Genomic DNA, 17,536 nt, shown 5'->3' with positions numbered 1-17,536 from the left:
CCTTGGACAGGCCAGCATCTTGGGAAAAAAATGTTTTGTGAGCTATGTGGAACACAAGAATACAGAAGGTAAGAGGGAAGAGAAGAGGAACTCTGGAGCCAATTGACTTAACTCTTAGGGCTTAATATCTGCATTTGCATGCTGCCTGGAAGACCTTTTGACAGTCGTGTCTGAATTTTTTACTGTCTACATGACCCCTTAGCACTTCCTTTTTCTCTTGTATTCTTTAACCTTATCATCTAGTTAAGATCCCTGCACACATTGACACTGTATTCCTTAAACACTGTTAAAGAACAAATTTCAGTAACTAAAAATAGACATCTGTTGAAGCTGCTAGGCTGCAGGGATTAAGGATAAAATCAGTTACTGCCAAATCCAGAGGCTAAAACCCTGAGAGTGTTACACGTCTGTTGGTAATCAGACCTATTTATAAATTCACCATCTTCTTGATCTTTTAATAACCAGTAAAAAAAAAAAAAAAAACTCATATTTTAAAACATGCACAAATGGGGCATTCTCTCTGCCCACGATCATATTCGCAAAACTCTTTGGGACCCAGTAACTGATTTTTATCCCAGTGTAACTAATACACAGGCAAAATATATTACTCTCCATCACATGTTAACCCTAAAGAATGTTGAGCTGGGTAACTCACCCATGGACGAAATAAGTGAGGTTACTACTGGAAAGTCCTTTTTTTTTTTTTTTTGGCTTTACAATACTGATAAATACATTAGAACCAATTCTGATTTTATCACTTAAATATGTAATGGCATAGACAATTACAACAAACTATATTCCAGTTAGAGCATTTATGAATTCTCCTAGGATTGATTTTGTTATCCACCAAAATATGTGAAATTGTCCAGTATTCTGTATTTACTGTTTTGTTGAAGGACGTTAAGATATCACATACTCAGTGTTTTAAAATCTCACAGTCAGGTCATTGGAAACCCAGGTTTACATAAGAGAAGTCAGCTTGGATTGTTAATTATATAGATTTTGCAAATCTATATAAAACCATCCTTCTGATTTATTCACAATTTGGTACAGAGAAATGCATATTCACTACAGCAATTATAATATGGAAATATTAACATTAAACTTGAATTCACTGCAAATGTATTTCCTTCTTTACAAAGTAAAGAGAAACCAAATGAGGTTGACATATTTAAAATAATGATAATTAGTAACATAATATACAGTTGAAGGATAAGCATGTGTTGGAGTAATTAAAGCCCAAAAAAAAGCTAAGTTTAGTCTAATTTTAGAATGAGTTTTACATATTAGTTTTGAAATTCAAAGGTGGTGGGGATGAGAGTTTATGCCTCTTTTCGAATTGGAGTTCCCCCTGTTGCTTGCTGTTACAATCCAGCAGAGGGAGCAAAAGCTAGTGAATAAACCATGTGAGTGGTAACATTACCCATGATCCTGCCAATGAGTAGAAACTTTTAGAAAAAGACTTGATTTCTAACATCAAGTAACAAGTGGAAAAAATACTCCCAAGTTTATGTCATTAAAGACTATTCTCAGGCAATAAAAGATGCTGTGTAAACAAAGAAATGTCAAAGTAGACAACAAAGTTAAAACTATATTGGTCCTACACCACATACTCAAAGCTATAAAATAACATAAGGGATGAGTCACAAGACTTTCCCAGAATGCAGATATACCCATATGCTCTACTTATGTTGATTCAGGTTGGATTCTTTAAGGAGTTTCTGTGGATGAAGTTCCTCCATGTTTGTCTGCCTAAATTTTTCTTACGATTAGTGAATGGCATGATCAAGCAATTGGTGTTGTAATACCAGTGACAAGCTCAGGATATTTCCTGATATTTCATTTTTTTGTTTAAACAGCATTCTTTGGGAATATATACATATATTTTTTTCCTGTATGCCAATATCTTCTATTATACATTAAGATTAGATCATTGAGGACTGTCAGAAGACACTAGTAACCATTTTTATGTTTGAGGAAAATATTACAGATTTCCAATGTTAGACTCATTTACTTGAGAATACCCTGATGCACACCATGCTGCCTTCTAGGTGTTCATATGTTAAAAAAAAAAAAAATGTAGATAACATAGGACTACTGCAAAAACCTCAGACATTGTCTCAATCCACATGGTATGTTCTTCTCAATTTTTTTTAAGTAGATATTGAGAACCCTGTTCCCTGACGCTTCATCCTCTATCATATTTGTATCCAGTGTCATCTTAACAATAGCCAGAAATAATTTTCATGACCTGAACCCAACATTTTGGCATTCAGCATGGAAACCACTTTACTTCTAGACCTTTTGACCTGGTTCTCAGGTCTGATCCTAGGCCATTTCCATGGTCCATGTGTCTTTGCCACTGTCTGGATGACCTGTCATTTACCTTCGCCTTTATTCAACTGGAACTTATTCCTCCCTTGCTCTTTTCACCTCCTTTCTGCAAAATACTGCCTACCTGTCTAGATGTCAGGACTAGGCAATTTCCAATGACTTATTTGAGCAGACTACTTAGCCTGTTTGTATCTTAATGTTTTCATATATAAAATTAGGGTAATAGGTTGGTTATTACACATAAGTCCTTGGAACAGTTCATGGCACATACAACTTCAATTATTCAATTTTATTGTGGTGGTTGTCTTCCCTGTCTCATTCTGACAGCTTACTGAAGACACTGACTCCTATCTGTTTCCAGTCTCCCAGAACTCATGTCCAGTTAGCCTCACCAGATTTGACTTGAGTTCCTATACTATAACCTCTTAGTGCCTGCTACATTCTAAGGGAAAATTAATATTACATGTCTAGAAACTGTCAAACCAATTTTTAGGAAGGTTAGAACATGTCATGAATAGAACAAACTCCTTTCCATGCACTTCCCCAAATGAATCTATTCTATAATTCTGAAAAAATAGCAGCAGCAGTGACATAGTTTCAATCTTTTTGAATTCCTCGATTGAAGCAGAGAGAGCATCCAGGTTAGCAAAAACAAAAACTGATGGACAAATTTAACAGTAAAATTAGAAGACAAGGTATTCTCACCAATCCTAAAATATGACTTGTAAACTTCATGACCACATGATAATACAATCATTACAGTGGGAAAAAAGGGAAGAAATGGGGTGTCTGATGGAAATGAGACCACAATAACACCTCAGTTACCAATAGATACTCATGAGAAATTGTTTCATGCTAACTTAACAATAGTAATTGAAACTGGGAAAAGTGTTTTCATAAAATCCAGTTTGCAAGTCAGTGAAAAGTCTCCTCTTTAAATGTCTGAAGGGTCAAAGAATTCTACAACCTGTGAACTTTTACAGCTCAATAGCTGAAGCTCTTTCTCAGGAAAAAATTCAAGGAATGAAGCCCAGCTTAAGCAGGCAGGTACAACAACAACAAAGGAACCAAAGTCCGGACAGAAGCAGGAGAGAGAGGAGGGATCGGGTCAAGGGGCTAGGCGGAGACAAAAGGCAGAGGAAAAGGACCTGAACTGACCTCCTCTTACAAACACACCAAAATCACAACTAAGTGCTAAACGATCATTGACAAAAAGACTGGAATGTACCAAAACAGATTCGACATCCAAAGACAAAGCCACAACGAGGCAGCAGGAGGAGTGCATTCACGAAACAATCAAATCCCACACTGACTTGATGGGTGGCACACAAACTGGAAAATAATTATATCGCAGAGGTTCTCCCACAGAATAAAAAGATGTGATATGTATATATACACACACACATACACCCAGTGGAATATTACTCACCCATAAACAGAAAAATATTTTGATACGGTCAGACAAAGATAAATATTATATGATATCACTTACATGTGGAATCTAAGTTATATAAATAAACTTACTTACAAAACAGAAACAGTATCTCAGGCTTTGAAAACAAACTTATGGTTACTGAAGTGGAAAAGTGGGGGTCACAAATTATGAGTTTGCTCAAACATATACACTGCTATATATAAAATAGATAATCAGCAAGGACCTACACAGTCAATGCTCTGTAATACCGTATATGGGAAAATAATCTGAAAAATTCTGAATTATTTTGCTGTATACCTGAACCACAACATTGTAGATCAACTCTACACCAATAAAAACTTGGAAAAGAAAAAAAAGTGGAGAGCTAAGCAGAACCAGGAATTCTCAAAAAAAAAGCAGGATTTTTTTCCAACTCTCCAAAAAATTACAGGAACAGAGCTATCCTTGTGAAGTTAGAAACGGTCTCCAGTGTAAACATGTCCTGTCAGGTACAGCTGGAAATATTTATTCTTAAAAATTTTACTTGGTAGTGGCAAAATCAGCTTTGCTATAAAAATGTCCTTTACTTTCCACCAGCATCCAGAGTTCTCAAAATGATTCACAAAATAATCAGGCTTCCAGCTAGGAAGCTCCATTGTGCTCTCCTGATACAAGGAGTTTCAGTCCTGATTATACACTGGAATTATCTGGGGGATCTTTTAACTGTATTCTAGTCCTACTTCAGACCTGGTCCTACTCCAGAGCATTTGAATCAGAATCTATGAAGCAGAAGCAAAGTAGAAGTATATTCTAAAAGCTTTCCAGGTGAGTCTGTGGGGCAGCCCAGGTGGAAACCACTGAAAAATAAGTTACTCAAAAAAGGAAAAGTAACTGTACTGTCACCATTAAATATCAAGACATGTCATACCTTCCTCCAGAATGGTGGTTGCCAAACTTTGCACGTTAGAATCACCTGGGGAGATTTTAAAGAACACGATGGACACTTTGTACCCTTTTCCAATTAAACAAGAATAATCTGGGTATCAGACTAGTTTAAAGAAGACAAGTCATTACTCCCATCAGGAAGCAAAGAAAAGAAAAAATGAAAGGAAGAGAGAGGGAGGGAGGGAGAAAAATTATTTCCTGATCAAATTCTCCCTCTTAACAAATCAGGAGAATTTTTTTTTCTGAAAAGAAAGGAAAAGGATCACTACCATAAGAATAAAGATAATAAACAGTAAAATGATATCTCTATGAAAAATGAAACCAAATCAAAACCTTAAACTCATAAGATAGGAAAACTGTCAACTAATATTTCAAAACAAGAGATATTTTATTATGATAAGTAAAACAACAACATAAATTTAAAAAAAAAAAACCTCTGAAATGAGGGCCTGAAATGGAGGAAGGAATTAGAAATTAAGGAATGAATCATTTCAGAAATGGATAAACTTGAAAGAACAGAGGAGTCAACAATCCCAAAAGAAAATGCCATAAGAGTTTTAAAACGAGGGAAGGAGGAAATTTTTTAAAGATAGTTTTGTCTTTCTTTTCTATTGAATAGAAAATGACATATATGAGAGATATATAAAAGATACAAAATACAGAATTTCCTGATAGCAATATCAAAATAGTAAAAAATGAACACTAATAATTCAATTATCTATAATTCAATATTATTCAATATTTACTCCTTGAAAATAAATTTGGAACTACATATTGAAACAGACTACCACCTATCTGGTCAATCTACTGGACTTATTTTGGCATTCAGGCAAATATATATTTGTAAGAACAAGGGAAAGAAAACATTTTCATTGTTACCTTTTCAAAAGCAACTATTTATGCTGGAAGTGAACAGAGTAACATCTTAAATATAGTCAAGGAAATAACACTGTGAATCAAGGACTTCAGATGTAGCAAATTGATTTTGAAGTATAAAGGCCACAGATACAGTTATCAACGTGTAAGAACTCAGAATATTGCTCCCAGTAAATGGAAACATCTACCGATCTGCTCAAACCAAAATCTTGTAATGCTTCTTGATGCCTTTGTTTTCCTCTCCTGGGTCATTTCCACTTCAACTGTAAGTCCTACTGGTTCCATCTTAAAAACAACCTAAACTTGACCTCCCCACATCCACTGTTGTCCTTTTATGCCAAGTAACCATATCTAGTTGGCATGACTCAATAGTCCCCTTATTTGTTTCTCTGCTTCCACTCTTGCCTCCCTCTAATCACTGGGACAGGGCTTGACCTCACTGCTCAGCTCTGCCCAACCCCTTACCAAGTGTGAATTTCAATTGCTGACTGGGACTTTACTGCAAATCACACCATTTTCCCAACTCAGGCAACCATTACCTGACCATGAGGTTCTCTGTACCATACAAAAAAGTTGAACTGTAGAAACCTAATCCAGCCTCTACAGAAGTTTCTAACCATACTCATTTGCCAAGAGGGAGAAACAAGCACCTGAAGTATAGGTAACTAAACATATCCAAGTAATGAATGAGTGAACAGTAAAATATGTACCCTAATAAGAGTCAGAGAAAAGAACTTTTTGGAGGCTGAGTGGACAAGTGTAAAGCATACTACTTTGGGTTGAGACTAAAGGAAAAAAACTAAAACATTCCATCTATTAGAAAAGGTTTTCTTCTTTTTTACATTCACTTGTATTTGACTTAGTAATCTGGGCATCTTTAAACTCAATAAATGGCTTCTGTAAAATTACATTTGGCACAAATGTATATAACATGTTAATTATGGGACTAATGCAGTGTCTGAGTGTAAACCATGAATCTTATGTTTGCAGCTGGCAATTTAATCTTGGTTTTGAAAAATTCTTCCTGTGAAATCACCATTTAGCCTTGTAATAGTTTTTCTTAGGGTCAACTGCTTTCCACTGTCTGGTATTAAGAATGCAAAAAGATGCAAGTTTTAGTTAAAAAATTATCAGTGTAATTAGTCTTTATAAATGTACAGAATGGAGCATCTAGTAAAGAAGCAACAAAAAATACATAAATTTGCATATTTGACCAATTTGTTTCTATTACTTTGCATATGGCACTGCAGGACTTAAGAACTTCACAAAAACACTATGATTATTTGGATGGAATTTCGAGACTGTCCTAATTTTCAGAAGATTTGGGGAAGAACTCCGAGTTTGTAATATGTAGATGTTTTCTTCTTCTCTGATACTACACTATAAACAAAGAGTGCTTCTTGACTGGATGCTAATGACAATGCCAGTGCTATTCAAGTTTACCTGAATGGGAGTTTAGAACGTTATACAGAAATCAGAATAGACATAGAAAAATAAATATTTTAAGCTTTGTCTTTTCCTTGGAGAAATTTCCTTACAAAAATAGTATTTTGCTATCAATAAGCAATTTGAAAATAGCAAAGATTTTCTGACTTACATTTTTGTGTTTCCTTTAGATAAGAAATGTTGAAACAAATCAATGTTTAGACAACATGGGCCGCAAGGAAAATGAAAAAGTGGGTATTTTCAACTGTCATGGTATGGGAGGAAATCAGGTAAACTCCCTTTTTTATCAGCTTCATATTTGGGGGGGATATTGTGTAAACTATCCAGGTAGATTATGGCTCACTGCCAATAACAATGTCTTAGTAAATTGACAGGCATACTAATCAAGACCTAATTTACGTCTTTAACATATAATAACTATGTTATTATTCCAAGTATTGTAAGAAAGCACTGAAGAATTTAATAAGTAGGGCAACATCTTTAATTGGCCTAGAGTGAATGAGGGCAGCCACATGTTTCAGACCTACTTCCTATTACCATGTATGAAAAATGAGGACTGCATTTCATTGTTAACTCAATCATATAAAATAATCACTCAACAGTTATGATGGTTTCCTAATGGTGCGTATCCTGAATTTCTTCTTCAAATGTTTCTTGTCTATCATGTTTTCTATGACTTTTGGTGGTTTAATAAAATTTTAAGCACATAGATAAGCATGTTTGTTAACAACTTTGCTTTGGCTATCTGAAGATGCCCTTTGGATCAGGTAAAAATGTATTATTTAAACAAAATTTATACTTGATTAAAATTTTAGGACACCTGTTTTGTGTGTGATGGTCCAATTAATTATCAGAGACTTATCAGACTATAACAAGGATGCTTGTGTTTTCTGTAAGCAACGAAAGGTCGCAGTGCAAGGCAGAAAATGAGTCTTGCTGCCACAGCCACTTTCAGAGGTTTAATTTGAAGTTCCTGGGAACTTATAACAAAGTGCAGTTAAGAGACTGCTGCTCCTTGGTAGACAAGTTGTCTAAAAGGGTCAAGGTGAAGCACATGAGTGAGCTGTCTATCTAGCATTTTAGAGTGAATTGAGGAAGCAAAAATGATTCTGTTCAGCACAACATGATGATGATTACTACAGCTGAATGCATCAAGAATCCATAGAAAAATCTTCAGGATCAAGATGTCTGCTCACCTACCCCCACAAATACATCAGAAATACATGTATAAGTATAACAACTCAGAAGAATATCTACTGAATGCTGGCAAAAGACCTCAGACTTCTGAAAGGGCAAGAACCCCTCCCATAACTCTATAGGACAAAAGAATAAAGGAAAAACAGTTTAAATGGGAAGCCCATTTAGCACCCCAGGGAGGAAGCTAAGGAGGAGGAAAGCTTCTGCACCCGGGAAAGTCCCTTCTACAGTAGGAAGATCAGCTGGGATGGAGAGGAAGCTGTGGAGCCAGAGAGGAGAGGGCAGCAGCCAGCCTGAGTCAGGCAAGATGAACAGTAACCAGCACAGACAGACCAGTAAGCCTGCCCTGTGCTCCCCAGTCTGAGATGCTTCTCTGTCACTATGGACAGGGGCTGGGTGCTGAAGCTTGGGATACAGAGGTCAGACTCAGGTGGAGGACAGGATCGGCTGTGCAGAGACACCCTGCCTGAGTGGCAACCAAGGGTGCACTTGGAAGAAGCTTGGGGATGCCAGAGAGGCAAGGTGCCAATGTTCGGGAAATACAGGAGGAGATGGGCGGGGCCGCCACGCGGGCTTCTTTCCCTGTGCACACTCTTAGGTAACGAGACACCACCTACGTGAGCTCCAGTGACGGGCACATGCAACCACTGCCACTAGGCCACCCACAAGCGGTCGCCAATGACTGCCCCTGCTGCCCTGGGGGTGTTCTGGCTCCCAGTGCTGTCAGGAAACCCAGAAGCAGGTGCAAGCATTCCTCAATATCTGCCAATCAATCAGTATGATATACCACAGCAACAGGCTGAAGGAAAAAACTAAATGACCATCTCAATAGATACAGAAAGAGGTTTTGACAGAAATCAATATGAATTTATGATGAAAACTCCCCAGAAAGTCATCATAGGAGGACGCTTCCTCAGCACAGTAAAGGCCATATATACAAACCCAGAGCTACCATCACTCTCAACTGTGAAAAACTGAAAGCATTTCCCCTAAGATCAGGAACAAGACAAGGACGTCCACTTTTATTCAACATTGTTTTGGAAGATGATCAACATCACAAATTGAGAGAAATGCAAATCAGAACTACAATGAGGTTTAACCTCATACTGGGCGACTGGTGAAACACCCATCATCAAAGTCTATAATCACTAAATGCTGGAGAAGATGTGGAGAAAAGGGAACCCTCCTACACTGTTGGTAGGAATGAAAATGGGTACAACCACTATGGCGAACAATATGGGGGTTTCTTTAAAAACTAAAAATAGTTCTATTTCAGTTAAGAAACCCCCATATTGTTCTCCATAGTGACTGTACCCATTTACATGATCCAGCAATCCCACTCCTGGGAATGTATCTGGAGAAAATCTTACTCAAGAGATGCATGCACCCCAGTGTTCACTGCAGCACTATTTACAGTAGCCAAAACACGGAAGCAACCAGGATATCCATCAACAGAGGAATGGATAAAGATGTTGTACACATATACAATGAAGCCATAAAAGAGAATGAAGTAATGTCATGTCCAGCAATGTGGATGGACCTAGAGATTATCATAAATGAAGTAAGTCAGAGAAGGACATATACATATACTAGAAGGACAATATCATATACTATTGCTTATATATGGAATATAAAAAATGATACAAATAAATTTATTTACAATACAGAAACAGAATCATAACAAACTTCTAGTTACCAAAGGGAAAATGTGGGGTGGAGGGATAAATTAGGAGTTTGGGATTAACATAAACACACTACTATACATAAAACAATCAACAGAGATCTACTATATAGCACAGGGTACTCTACTCAATATTCTGCAATAACCTATATGGGAGAAGAATCTGAAAAAGAATAAATATAAGTAAATCACTGTATACCTGAAACTAACACAACACGTAACTCAACTATAAGATTTAAAGGAAAAAAAAAGGATCCATAGCAAAAAAGCCAGAAATGAAATGGGCCTGTTGAGTTTTGGCACCATACTTCAAATCAGACTTTTGTATAATTCAATGGAAAACACTAAAACGATGCTTCTCCCTACAACTAAACAAAGACAACTTAATTATTAAAATCCTAATTAGTATCTCACAGTTTAAACAAGAAAGTATATGAGTCAAACTTTCTAAATTACAGCATGTGGAAATGACTATATGAAAGACGATGATGGAAACAACATCAGAGCATTCAAAAATTGTCCAGCTTATTATACTGATTCATGGTGAGTGTCAGAGGTTTCTACCACCAAGGTCACGATGAATTCAGCCCCAAGTGGCAAAAGCGATCACAGGACTAAATACACAGGGGTTTACTTTTTTCACATAGTATGAAATCTAAAAGTAGTCAGTTGTTGATAATTTAGTCAGGTCCTCAATAATTCCACAAAGAAACCAGATACTTTCTATCTTCCCATTCTTATAGTTAAGTTTTAGCATCAGCTGATCACAAGAGGGCTGCTAAAACTCCAGATGTCATGTCTACATTAAAAGCAGGAAGAAGCGGGAATAGAGAAGAGTTGAAACAGCCATGCCTGTCCTTCTATTATGCAAAGTAGATGCCTTCCTAGAGGCTCAACACACCTCTATGAATGACTCTTTGGCCACAAATGTATAATTTTGACACCTCATAGCACAAATACACTAAAGACATCATCTCACACTCACACATAGGTTCTCCTCATAGTTTATTTACCATAGTATTGAGTAGACATTTAGAGGTGTCTTCCATAATGAGTTTCAACAGCTTATGAAAAAAGCTACTCATCATTTGCACCATGATGACATGCAGAATTCTAAAATAAAACATTATTTATTATATCACTCTGATTCAAATATAGATGAAAATGAGGGAGGAAGACCTTTCAGGTGAATTATCTTCATGGATTCATTAAGATGCCATCAGTTCAGTTCAGTTCAGTCGCTCAGTCATGTCTGACTCTTTGCAACCCCATGGACTGCAGGACACCAGCCCTCCCTGTTCATCACCAACTCTCAGAGTTTACCCAAACAAATGTCCATTGGCTCAGTGATGCAATGCAACCATCTCATCCTCTGTTGTCCCCTTCTCCTCCTGCCTCCAATCTTTCCCAGCATCAGGGGTCTTTTCAAATGAGTCAGCTCTTTACATCAGGTGGCCAAAGTATTGGAGTTTCAGCTTCAGCATCAGTCCTTCCAATGAACACCCAGGACTGATCTCCTTTAGGAAGGATTGGTTGAATCTCTTTGCAGTCCAAGAGACTCTCAAGAGTCTTCTCCAACACCACAGTTCAAAAGCATCAATTCCTCGGTGCTCAGATTTCTTTATAGTCCAACTCTCACATCCATACATGACCACTGGAAAAACCATAGTCTTGACTAGACAGACCTTTGTTGGCAAAGTAATGTCTCTGCTTTTTAATATGCTGTCTAGGTTGGTCATCACTTTCCTTCCGAGGAGTAAGCGTCTTTTAATTTCATGGCTGCAGTCAACATCTGCAGTGATTTTGGAGCCCCAAAAAATAAAGTCAGCCACTGTTTCCACTGTTTCCCCATCTATTTGCCATGAAGTGATGGGACCGGATGCCATGACCTTAGTTTTCTGAATGTTGAGCTTTAAGCCAACTTTTTCACTCTCCTCTTTCACTTTCATCAAGAGGCTCTTTAGTTCTTCTTCACTTTCTGCCATAAGGGTGGTGTCATCTGCATATCTGAGGTTATTGATATTTCTCCCGGCAGTCTTGATTCCAGCTTATGCTTCCTCCAGCCCAGCATTTCTCATGATGTACTCTGCATATAAGTTAAATAAGCAGGGTGACAATATACAGCCTTGACGTACTCCTTTTCCTATTTGGAACCAGTCTGCTGTTCCATGTCCAGTTCTAACTGTTGCTATGGTTACTGTTCAAAAGGATAACCAGTTATATGCTTAAATTTGTCTAAATGACACAAAACACTTAATATTTAAATGTCTTCATATGTCCAGAAGTCAACTATGCCACTCTACTACAGACTTCCTATTGGCAGGGCCCATATCTTGCTCCACTCTTCATACCCAGTACCTGGTACTTAGGATATGGGAGGCACTTATTGCACTTAATAAATTCTAGTCAAGTAAATAGATGAAAGAATTCATGGTCAGAATAATGGATTTATACCCTAGTACTATATGAGCTCAGACGGTAAAGCGTCTGCCTGCAATGTGGGAGACCTGGGTTCAGTCCCTGGGTCAGAAAGATCCCCTGGAGAAGGAAATGGCAATCCACTCCAGTACTCTTGCTTGGAAAATTCCATGGATGGAGGAGCCTACAGTGGGTTACAGTCCATGGGGTCGCAAAGAGTCGGACACGACTGAGCAACTTTATTTACTTATTCACTTACTATATATACATTGCCAAAAATGTTGTTATTGTCATAGTAACCAAAACTATGAAAAGATACTAATCTCAGGGATTCATAAACAAAGGGGACAAATAAAAAGTAAAAAATACCCATAACTACACATTTTCTAATGTCTCTACATTATCTAGTTAATGACAAGATAAACTTTAAAACTAATATTTTTCATCTATGTGAACACATATTCATGTCTACAAATATGAGAATGCTTACCTAAGCCCATTTTGTTGTAACACAAATAATGGAAACAAATATTTACCAAGAGGAGAATGTTTAAATAAATCATAGTGCATCCAGAGTATAGAGATTACTACTTAGCCACCAAAATGACTGAGAGGCCTAAATGTATTGTCTTCAAAAACTGAAAAGAGGTAAAAATAACACAGAGTACAACTTACTTTGAATCTGAATGACCTCGTTTGTGGAAAATGTCTTTGAACATTTTTCTCTATGTATTAATAGTGTCTGTCATAGCTATATGTGAATGATATGCAACTTATTAGAAATATATAGATATATATTTGGAATATAAATTACCACTGGAGAGAGGATTAAGCTGGAATAGGAAATTTTTCTTTTTACCCCACATTTTCCTGTGTGTATATATACATATATATATAACTGTCATAATTAAACAAATAAAAATGGAGAAATTGGACTGCTGAAATAAAAGAACATCATTTTATAACACTATTCTGATCTGATAAATTGCATACCTTGTAAGTTACTGAATATTTTTGAGCTTCAGTATTTATTTATAAAATGCATAAAAATTTTCCCTCCATTTTTTTCTCTAAAGATTAGTAAACTTTATAAAACAAATAACTAGCATAGCATACACTAGATAGCACATTTTGCCCCACTGATATTAATTATTCTCTTTATTATTTCCATTTGTGTTCTCCATTATCTCAGTTTTTACTTCTAAAAGTAAAAAATATTTATTCAGTGCCTAATGCCAGAGGTAAGTTAAAAGCACAAGACATTTTATGGTATTGTTAAGGTCAATAAAAAGAACTGCCTCTCCTGTTATTCTAACAAATAAATATTATGAAAAATATTAAAGCATAACACAAATGCTATTCTGGTATCTTTTATTATGGAATTCAATATTTCTAGCAGTATTAATACTAGCATGATTTAAAATTTTGACTGACTTTTAAAAAGAACAGATCTCAGGATTCTATTCTCAGAGCTACCTCCCTGTTTTTATTGCTATTCTTTTGTGTTACCATGGAAACAGCATTTATTTTTATGGTTATTTAGCTTTGAATATTTAAAAGTAGCCCCAACCCCTAAAAATATTCAAATGTTTTTCTCCTGCTTTTTACAATAAAGTCAAAACAAATGTTTTTTCTTTTTTTTAGGTTTTTTTTTGTTTTGTTTTTTGCTCATTTACTTTTCTAAAATAAGGCAGTTTATATCTCAGGACAGTTATACCTTTCACGATTTCTCCTTGCATGGATGTTTTGGTAGTTTGTTTTTTTGTTAAATTTTGGAGATATCATGAAGAAACTTACTTTTCAGTGGTTCTTGGAAGTATCCAGCATACTCTTTCTTTCGTCATTCCAAGCACTGGGTACAGTGCTTGGGATATTGTAGGCACCTAATAAAAATTAGTGAAGTAAATAGATGAAAGAGTGCATCGGTGTTTTTGTATTAGGAATACTGTGAAACAGGGTAGCAAGTGAAGAATTATTATTAAAATCAACACTTGATCATCTTGAAGTGCTCTCTTTAAAACTTTAGTAATTCAAGTCTTCTAGCTCTAATAACAAAATTTGATACTCTATTAACTCCTACCTGATCTTGAAATGCATTCTTTACATTAGCAAACCATATTAAAATGATGATTACTTTAAAAAGAATGAAAATAAATAAGAACATGATTAAAACTTGAATATAACACTTTACAAGTGAAAGGAAGAACTTACAATTTATTGGTAGAAAATGTGTTACTAGAAGTTAGGGGATTACCTTCTTTATGCTTTTGAAAAGATGACGTGGATTCCTAGAAGTAGTTTCGTGTTACTGATGACTCAGATTTATATCTTCATCTTCAGCCTCTCTCCTGAGCTCTGGAATCTGTTGCTAATTAATAACTGAATTCTTTCAAAATCACAACTTTCCAAACTGTGCTCATTTTCTTCCCTTTCACAAAACCAACAAAATCAAAATCTGACATAGACACTCATGAAATTTCATAGGTCCCCAAAGCCCCTATTTCTATGAAAATAATACACTTTGACTCCTACCTGTAAATCCTTTTAAAACCAGGATCTCTGTCTTTGTCCTGGCCTACATCTTCTTTCACCTGTGTGGTTAAAAAAAGAACAACTCGTTATTTCCATGTATCATAGGAATTCCATAAATACATCCCATACATGTTACGTTAGAATTCAATCAGACTAAACGCTCCAGCAACTCTTCACTGTCCAAACATAAAGTAAAAATTCCCTAGTTATGACATTCAAGGCACCTCCTAATTTCATCCCCATATGGCTTTTCAGCAGTGTCCCTTGATGTTCTAATAGGTCCTTGTGCTCTAGCCATGTTTGATATGTCTTTATTCCCTGCATGCTCTGTGTATTCTTATGTCTCTGCACTGTTCTAATTGCCCTATTGGCCAAATATGGCTCCACACATAAGCTTAAGATATAGTTACTGTTTAAAAGCCAAATAATTTAGCTTCTTTTATGCTACCTGTTGGCTAACAACTTCTTAAACTAAACAGTGCATATTTTAATAGATAAACTATAATTTAGCTTTAATCAAACCTTTACTGTTTAAGGCACAATGTTATTTATAACTTTTCCCTGTTATAGTCCAGGCTCATCGGTACTCTTGTAGCTAAAACCTGGTGAGCTTCCATCCATATTTACTTCTTTAGAAATGTCTAGAAATTTGCTAGATCAAAAGTTATACATCATTATAAGGCTTTTAATATATAGTGACAAATTGTCCTCTTTAACATTTCACCAATTTAATAGGACAAACAACTAAAATAGAAAGAGGCACTGTGATAGATATTTAACATGTATTAATTATTCTTTTTGATTTTTACAATAATCTATGAAGTACCTAGTGTTATTCTAATTATTAAACTCCTCACGAGTTTAATGGAAACCTTGAGATTAAAAATGTGATTGAGGTAGTAAAGCCATGTTGAACCAAAATCTGTCTGACTCCACACCAGTTTTATATTCACTGCATCTGCACTGATTCCCAGCACTCTTCCAGCACTCTGACCACAGTGGCCAACTCTAACTGGGTGTTGTATTTTTCTTGTTTTTCATCATTGCCAATTTAGTATGGGAGAAACATTCTATCTTAGTTTAACTCATATATCTAACATAACCAAGGCATGTAAGCATTTTTCAAGTTAGTGTTAGTACTTTATGAATTTTATAACCATGCCTTTGCTTGTGTTTTCATTGGAGTTTGAGAAGGCTCTTTGTTCTTTTCACTACTTATAAAAGCAGTTTATTATCTTCTGTTATACACATTAAACATATATTGCTGATTTGACAGTTTGTTCACATTGTGTTTTCATATACAGACTTTTAAATAGTTTATCCCAATCAATATTTACCTTTATGTTTTCTCTTTTTAATGTCAAAATACCATGCTTTTCTAACGGGGTGCTTTTACATGACATTTAAGATCATCTTACAGGAGCCAATAGTAAATAGGTCTTAGCCTCACTGGATATATACTAGATCTACTCAAAGACTGACACTAATTTTTAGTGACAATTTTAAGTAAAATTTATAAGTGGGTCAAAGTAGATTAATATAATATTTATAAAATAGCCATTTTACTTTGTTAAAATATCAATATAAAATTTTTGAAAATACATCTTTAATCAAAGATAGGGAGAAAAGCAGCCTTTGTAAACACTGTACTTATTTCTTTTAAAGATAAAGAACATAAAGTGATGGAAAAACACTCACATTTTAGCAAATGTATTAATAATGTTTCTCTTTCTCCCTGGAGACACTCATTTGGAGAAAGCTAGAAAGCACATGGAAACAGTGTGTAATTTATTGCAGTACTTGATTCAGAGTCATGTTTCAAGGTAGCAAGTCTAGAGAAGCTCATGCTAGCCATTTATTAAAACCACCTTGTCTGCCAAGATAAAGAGATTAGGTATTATCCATACTTTCAAACAAATGTCTCCTCTTCCTCTAAAATGCTGTTATTTATACTTAAGAAGAATCCAATGTTATGACAGGTGCATTACAAATTTTGATAGTAAACAAATACATTCTCTCCTTATTACAGACCCTATCCTAGAAAAACTTCATTATTTTAGTAATGCTTTCTCATGTACTCATGGATTGTAATGGATATAGTCATTCAAGAGATATGTATTCACTTTAAATATCAGATTTTTATAAGTAAAGTTTACATCTTATAATTACTTATAAGCCATTTCTATAATAATTTGGTCCCCTTTTAGTAACCTGAATACTAGAATTAAAACTCACCAGGGATTTCACAAAGTAAAATCCCACAATGGCCATTAAAATGTTTAAATGAGTTGGACACATGTGAGCCAGAAGAAAGCAGAGTTGTTATAATTTCTGTGGAAACAGGGATTATTCCAAGAGCCTTTCAACCTCATTAATGCTTGGCTGGAAGAACTTGTGTTTGGAAGGCTCAGTCTCCTATCAGGGGACTAAAATATACTATACGGAGGATGGAATGGCAAATTGGCTCAATCACTCATTCAACAAAGGTGGTTGTGCCAGTCTGTAACAGATACTCTAGATGAGGTTAGTATATGATGTTAGTAGGAGAAAATATATACAAACATCTCACACTGACCTCGTTTTTCAGCGGGTCATGCAGTATCTATACTGTTCATCAAGTCCATCAATACAAGAGTTAGTCTCCTTCCAATCAGTCTCAGCAGGGCCTGCTATCATGGGAACAGTCTGGTATC

At 35.7% G+C, this 17,536-nt stretch overlaps 1 protein-coding gene and 1 long non-coding RNA gene across 6 annotated transcripts in view; one reads left to right on the top strand and one right to left on the bottom strand.

The window, feature by feature from the left end:
- GALNT13 (polypeptide N-acetylgalactosaminyltransferase 13) overlaps positions 1–17,536 on the top strand; it is a 600,481-nt gene that overhangs the window by 550,258 nt on the left and 32,687 nt on the right. For all 5 annotated transcript variants that reach the window (XM_070476184.1, XM_070476182.1, XM_070476181.1 and 2 more), the window contains one exon: positions 7,186–7,284. In XM_070476184.1, the coding sequence (XP_070332285.1) occupies positions 7,186–7,284 (99 nt within the window). The remainder of the gene's footprint in view (positions 1–7,185; positions 7,285–17,536) is intronic.
- Positions 17,174–17,536, bottom strand: part of LOC110126136 (uncharacterized) — a 120,178-nt gene continuing 119,815 nt past the window's right edge. The window contains exon 3 of the long non-coding RNA XR_011490984.1: positions 17,174–17,528. This is a non-coding gene — a long non-coding RNA (uncharacterized lncRNA). The remainder of the gene's footprint in view (positions 17,529–17,536) is intronic.

This window comes from Odocoileus virginianus, chromosome 13 (assembly GCF_023699985.2).
Source record: "Odocoileus virginianus isolate 20LAN1187 ecotype Illinois chromosome 13, Ovbor_1.2, whole genome shotgun sequence".
NCBI classification, from domain to species: Eukaryota; Metazoa; Chordata; class Mammalia; order Artiodactyla; family Cervidae; genus Odocoileus; species Odocoileus virginianus.
The sequence above is the reverse complement of the archived record's forward strand: the minus strand, read 5'-3'. Positions and strand labels throughout refer to the sequence as shown.